This window comes from Orycteropus afer, unplaced genomic scaffold, assembly GCF_000298275.1.
Source record: "Orycteropus afer afer isolate SDZICR_OR568_19922 unplaced genomic scaffold, OryAfe1.0 scaffold00020, whole genome shotgun sequence".
Lineage (NCBI taxonomy): Eukaryota > Metazoa > Chordata > Mammalia > Tubulidentata > Orycteropodidae > Orycteropus > Orycteropus afer.
In genome coordinates, this window is record NW_006921607.1 from 10,103,806 (window position 1) to 10,111,062 (window position 7,257).

Consider the following 7,257-nt stretch of genomic DNA (forward strand, 5'->3'; position numbering starts at 1 on the left):
GGGTTTCTGAGGCGGTATCACTAAGGAAGTAGATTCCCCAACCCTCCTTCCTAGGAGTGGCTAGTGAGTTTGAACCTCCAGCCTTCTGGTTAGCAGTCAAATGCCTTAGGTACTATGCCACCAGAGCTCCTTCATAACAACTCTGCAAAAGTAGTATTAACCCCTTTTTTTTTTTCAGACAAGAAACTAGGACCTAGAGATATTAAATAACTCAAAGATGTTCTTTAAATGTCTTTATTTCATTACAAATGTTTACCATAGGCCAGGCGATGAGCTCTGGTTGCACTCTGGTTAAAGCATTGGGCTGCTAACCAAGAGGTCAGTGGTTTGCACCCACCAGCTGCTTCTCAGGAGAAAGATGGAGCAGTCCACTTCTGTAAAGATTTACAGTCTTAGAAACCCATAGGGCAGTTCTACTCTGTCTCACAGAGTCACTACGAATCAGAATTAAATCAATGCCAGTGGATTTGGATGTGTCAGGTACTGTTTTAGGCTCTTCAGTTTCATCAGTGAACAAAAGAAAGACCCTTGTTCACAGGAGTTTATATTCTAGTCAAGGGAGACAAAAGCAGGAAACATAACTATATAAATTATTTAGTGTATCAGAAGGCCATATATTCTACAGGAAAAGAAGGTGGATAGGTGGAATAGATTGTAATATTGGCCAAGACAACAAAGAGAACAAAAGCCTGAAGACCTAAACATGCTGACATAATTGAGGAATAATAAGGAAAGATAGCATGCCTGAGAGGAGGAGAGTAGAAGGAAATGAGATCAGGGATAGCAGAGGAACACACATTGTGTAGGGTATTTTAAGTCCATGTTAGGATTTAGACTTCTGCTCTGAGTGAAATGGGAAGTCTTTGCAGGGTTTTGAATGTTTTAAGGGTCATCATTGTTGTGTTGAGAATAGGTAGTGGAGATGGACAAGGTAGAAAACAAAAAGACCTGTTAGGTTATTGCAGTAATCTAAGGGAGAGGCATATCTGGATAAAAGGTTGGTTTTCAGAGACAACTCTGGTCAGTTTAGTGATACTGGAGTGGTGAGGAATGGTTGGACTTTAGGTATATTTTGAAGATAGAAACAGTAGAAATTGCTAACAGAGTGAAAGGGAAATGTAAAAGAGAGGAGTCAAGAATGACTCCAGAGTTTCTTAGCCTGGGCATCTAGAAGGATGGGATTGCCATCAACTGAGCTGAGAATGCTTGCAGGGTAGAGTAAGTTTATGAGTATGATTGAGAGTTTTGTGTATGTTAAGTTTGGAGTGTCTTTTAGATACACATGAGAAGTTGTTTAGAGTTTAGCAGTGAAGTCTGGTCTACTGGTATAAATTTGAGAATAGTTGGTTTATAGATGATATTTAAAGCTATAAAATTATAGATCAGAGAAAAAGGGAAACAAGAACTAGTCCCAGGACATTCCAACATTAAGAGATTAGAAACAAAAAGAATCTTCACAGGAGACTGAGCAGTTAGGTTGGACAAAAACCTAGACAGTGTAATCTGGGAACTCAAGAGAAGTAAACCACAGAGGAGGGAATGATCAACTCTGTCAGATTTTGCTGATAGTTTAGGTAGGATGAACACTAGAATTGACAACACAGTTGTATTTAGCAGTATGAGAGCTATTGGTTATTGTGGGGTTTTCAGCAGGACATGAAAATGACTTGGTTAATATTATTTACATATTTTTAATTTTTATTTTTTTAATTTCATTGTGATTTGGGTGAAACTTGACAGATCAAAATCATCTTCTATACGCAGTTCACATACATTGTCTTATGACATTAACTGTAATCTCCCACAATGCAACAGCTCTTTTCCCACTTCTTCCTCATAGCTATCTCTTCCTTGTGTCCTTCCCTCCCATGTATTCCAGCCCCCTGAGCTGTCTTCCTGTGTATTTACATGCTTTTTAAAATGGGCTTTTTTTGAGCTTTACAGTGTTTCCTTTGCCATGTTTAGGTTTGACGTCCTATTGGTGGTATGTCTGACAGTGGATCACAACTTGGTTCAATGGGTAGCCTGACCATGAAATCACAACTTCAGATCACTGGTAAGTCTTAGAAAGGATCCACTACTCTTTTTTCCCCCCTCCTAAGTTAAAAATTACATATCAGGTCCTGAATCAATATTTGTTTAATAAATACATGAACAAAATGTTTAGATGTGTAAAGATAAAATTTTTATCTCAGAATATTCTTGGATGTTACAGGTTTTTAAAAATAGTTTATTTTTTGTTGTTGACAGAATGTATATGTACTAATTCCACAGTTTCTACATGTAAAATTTAGTGACATTGATTACATTCTTCAAGTTGTGCAACTGTTCTAACCCTCCTTTTCTGAGTCATTCATCCTCCCTAATATAAACTCACTGCCCCCTAAGGTTCCTATCTAATCTTTGAAGTTATTGTTGCCAGTTTGATTCTATATAGATAGACTTTAAAGAGCACAGTGCTCAAGGCAGACATTCTTTACTAGTTAAACTGTTGTTTGATTTTAAGAAAACTTGAGGGAACATTTTTGGTTTTAGGTCTAAAGGTTATCTTGGGACATTAATTTCAGGCATTATCCAGCCTTCGTGGTTCCAGAAAGTCTGGATTCCGTAAGAGTTTGAAATTCTGTCCTGTATTTTCTTCCTTTTGATCAGAATTCTTCTGTAGAATCTTTGACCAAAATGTTTAGTAGCTGAGGCAGCCCCTCTTGCCCCCCCACAATGGGCATGTGAGCAAACTACTATTGTTTTTTGTTTGGATTGTTTTTTATTAACAGCATTATTGAGATATAATTCACATGACATACAATTTACCCGTTTAAACTGTCAGTAGTTTTTAGTGTATTCACAGAGTTGTATAATAGTCACCACAGTCAATCTTAGAACATTTTCATCACTTGGAAAAGAAACCCATACCCTTTAGCAGTGACTCCCCATTTTCTCCAGCTCTCCCAGTCTTAGGTAACAACTAGTCTACTTTCTGTGTCTTTAGATTAGCCTGTTTCGGACATTTCATATAAATGGAATGAATAACAGGTGCCTAGGTGGCCTTTTGTGTCTGGCTTCTTTAATTTAGCATAATGTTTTCAAGTTTCATTCATGTTGTAGTGTGTGTCAGTGCTTTTTTATTGCCAAATGATATTTTGTTATGAATTATACTACATTTTAGTGATGTATTCATTAGTTGATGATATAGGCTGTTTCCATTTTTTTACTATTATGGATAATGTTGCTATGAGCATTTGGATAGAGGTTTTTGTGGTATATATTATATTTTCAGTTCTTTTAGATATATTTGGGAGCTCTGGTAGCATAGTGCCAAAGGCATTTGACTGCTAACCAGAAGGCTGGCTGTTCAAATCCTTCCGAGCCACTCCTCGGAAGGAAGATTGGGCAATCTACTTCCATAGTGATAACCGCCTCGGAAATCCAAGGAGGGGTTGTTATGAGTCAGATACAGCAGTGAGGTTTTTTTTTTTTGTTTGTTTGTTTGTTTGTTAGGTATATACATACCTAGTAGTAGAATTGCTGAGTCATATCTGACTCTATGGCAGTGAGTTTGGTTTTTTTGGTGAGTAGGTATCCATGTTTAACTTTTTTTATTTTTTTTAGGATTTTATTGTACTTTAGGTAAGTTTACCTAGCATATTAGTTTTCCAGTCAATCGTTCATACATTGATTTTTCTATGACATTGGTTGTAATCCCTGCAATGTGTCAGTACTCTCCCTATTTCCTCCCTGGGTTCTCTATTTCTATTAGTCTGATTTCTCTGTCCCTCCCTGTCTTTTCATCTTTGGTTTTGGGCATATATTATTCCCTTTTGGGTCTCATATTCTTGGTTGTTCTAAGGAGAACATTCTTAATGGATGTTATTATTTGTTTTGTAGTTCTATCTATTTGTCTGAAAGGTGGCCTCCAGGAGTATCTTCAGTTTGAAATTATAAAGTTGCCTCCGGGCAATAATCTCGAGGATTCCTCTTTTCTCTTTCAGATCGATAAATCTGGTCTTTTTTTTTCTTTTTTTTTAAACTCGAGGTTTTTACCCATTCTAACTGGGGCCTTCTGTTGTTGTCTTGGTCAGAGGTTGGTAGTAGAAGCTGGGCACCACCTAGTTCTTCTGGTCTCAAGTTAGGGGAGGCTTTGGTTCATGTGGGTCCTTAGTCCTTTGGACTAACTACTTTCTAGAGTCTTTGTTTTTTTCATTCTCCTTCGCTCCAAGTGGGAAGAGACTAATAGTTGCTTCTTACATGGCTGCCCTGTTTAAAGTATTCCAAACTGTTTTTCAAAGCAGCTGTACCATTTTACAGTCCCAACAGAATTGTATGAGGGCTCCAATTTCTCCACATCCTTGTCAGCGTATTTTGTTACCCTTCTTTTTTATTATAGCCATCCTGATAAGAATGAACTGGTATCTCATTGTGGTTTTGATTTGAATTTACCTGGTGGCTAGTGATGTTGAGATTCTTTTCATAAGACTATTGGCCAAAATCTTTTGCCTACTCTTTTTTTCTTAACTTTTGTCTGTCTTTATTTGCTTCTTTCTTTAAGGTGCTATATATTGCTGCCAGATTAATGTTCCTAATATGCTACTCAAAAGAAAAACCAAACCCACTGCCATTGAGTCGATTCTAACCCATAGCAACCCCCATTGGGTTTCCAAGGTGGTAAATCTTCACAGAAGTAGATTGCCCCATCTTCCTTCTATGGAGTGGCTGGTGAGTTTGAACTGACAGCCTTCTGGTTAGCAGTCTTAGGCCCTGTGCCACCAGAGCTCCTTAATATGCTGCTGTATGTTGCATTTCTGTTCAGAGACCTTCAGCACTGCTTCTCCTTGCTTATGGTAAAGAATTTCTTTAGCCTAGGCTAAAACTTTTGAGTTTTATGGTCCATATGGTCTCTTTCTAGGTCTGTGTAAAATATGAACATTTGCATTGGCCAGCTAAGTCACTGGATTTTCTTCAGACATGCTTGATACTTCATTGTCCCCTTTTGCATGGAAACCCCAGTCTTCCTTGGCATTTTAGTAGCATTTATAGATAAACAGTAATCATCCTTTTTGTGATATTTTAGTTTCTTCTATACCTGCCTTTGAGTCTGGGTGGTGAAAGTGGTTAATGGTTAATGGTTTGCCTGTTGACCTAACCAGAGATTGGAAGTTCAAGTCTACTTACAAGTGCCTTGGAAGAAAAGCGTAGTGGTCTACTTCTGAAAAATCAGCCATTGAAAACCCTGTGGAGCACACAGGGGGTCGTCTTGAGTGGGAATTGACTCAGTGACAACTGAATTTTATACCTGATTTATATACTCAACTGGATTATGAGTTTATTAGGCCAGGGACCGTATCTTTTCATTATTATCCCTTCAAAACCTAAAAGTGGTAAGTTATATAAAAGTGTAAGTGGTCCCTGATTTACAGTGTATTTGAGTTATGATGAACCACATGCACAGTGGTCCTTTTGTCATTTATTTTTTCTGGTATGTCTTATTGTTAGTACATCTTCCTGGAAGGAACTTAATGGGAAACTGCATGCAGGGAATATGGAAAAAATTGCTGAGTTATGTGGATACACTTCAAGCATTAGATCAGGATGATATGATGGAAGAGATCAGTGGAAAAATTGTTCATATGACAAGGATGCAGAATTTAGAACTTGATATCACCCATATTGAACACATGGAGAGGGATGTCATGCTTGGTAGGGTGGAGGGTCGACGAAAGAGGGGGAGGCCTTCAACGAGATGGATTGATATGGTGGCTGTGATGATGGGATCAAGTATAGCAGGGATTGTGGGGCTGGCGCGGGATCGGGCAGTGTTTCATTCTGCTGTGCATGGGGTCGCTATGAGTCGGAAACGACTCGATGGCACTTAACAACAACAACAACATATTGAACAAAAAAGAAGAATTGGCAGATCAGGAATTAATGAGTTTTGAAGAGGAAAGAAATAATGAGAAAGAGGAAAGAGGGAAGTTGTCCAATTTTTTTAATAGTAAAAGATTTAGCTGAAGTTTTTTCTAAACTAAATCAGGAGCTTCAGTTGCTTGAAAACATGGACCCAAATGCTGATTGGTTTGCTAAAGTCATTTGGCATATTTGAGAAGCGATGAGATGTTGCTGTGAAATATATGAAGAAAAAAAGAAAAGGACCATGCAGACAGCTCTCACTAACTTTCTGACTAGATATGCCATCCTCATTCCCAGGGATAACCCATATCATCCAGAACCTTCACAAATGGAGTTACTATCTCAACTGGGAAAGTGCTTAACATCATCTAACGCTTTTTCCTTGTTTGAGTAAATTTTATCATTTGTATATTTTTGTATGTATGTATTAGAATATATCTATACGTTTATATGTAATATTTCCAACCCCAAAAAAACAAATATTGGATTTATATAGATTCTGATAATAAAAGGCAGTAATAATGAAGAGAAATACTTCTATCAGAACCGAGTTAGGATGGAGTCATTGAAACAGAACCCTGTTGTAAGTTAGGGACTAGCTGTAATCCTTTTTTAAGGTGATAGCATGTGAGAATTTATTCTTGGCAATTACTTCATTAAACTTTAGCAATGTCTAGTTCTCAATGAAAGGTATGAGTGTTTCTTTGCTAATGCCAGATTGTACTTTTTCTCCTCCAGGCTCCCCCAGTCAAGCTATCCTAAGTAACTGATTTCAATTGGGCCAGGCTTCTTAGAAGTTTTTTTTTTTAACCTTAAAGCCTTTGATTGAAACAATCTTTTAAAAAAATCCTTTTTTAGATGATCTAAATAATATACATGCTTTCTATTTAAACAGAAAATCAGTAAAATAATACTGTTTATCATCTTATTCATCAGAGATAATTATTATTAATAGTCTGGTTCTGTATTCCTTTAGATATTTTTCTCCCTAAACTGACTTTTATTTATTTGCCATCATATTATCATAGTAAAAAAATAAAATTTAAAAAATGCTTGATTGCACATTAAGATGGCATAATTCTTAGCCACTCCAGAGTTCATAGTCTTGGGCCTAAAAATTCTAAGAGTGTACAACTGTAGGGCACAAACAATTTAATGAAAACATACATATGAATAAAGGATAAAATGTTACATTTTAGCAAATATATCATTAGATATGAAACAAATGGACAGCATAGGGTGGTACACAGTTAAGTGCCAAGTTGTATAAAATCAAGTGTCCTTCATAATTTGTTGAGTTTACTTTGCTTTTTTTTTTTTTTTTACACTGCCAATAGCTAGATGCATTTATTT

General features: G+C 36.9%; 1 protein-coding gene across 1 annotated transcript in view; it reads left to right on the forward strand.

Moving 5' to 3' along the window:
• Positions 1-1,986: 1,986 nt before the first annotated feature.
• Positions 1,987-7,257, forward strand: part of ITCH (itchy E3 ubiquitin protein ligase) — a 140,778-nt gene continuing 135,507 nt past the window's right edge. Inside the window, exons 1-3 of the mRNA XM_007934730.1 lie at positions 1,987-2,056; positions 3,610-3,627; positions 5,491-5,694. Coding sequence (XP_007932921.1) covers positions 1,987-2,056; positions 3,610-3,627; positions 5,491-5,694 — 292 coding nt within the window. The remainder of the gene's footprint in view (positions 2,057-3,609; positions 3,628-5,490; positions 5,695-7,257) is intronic.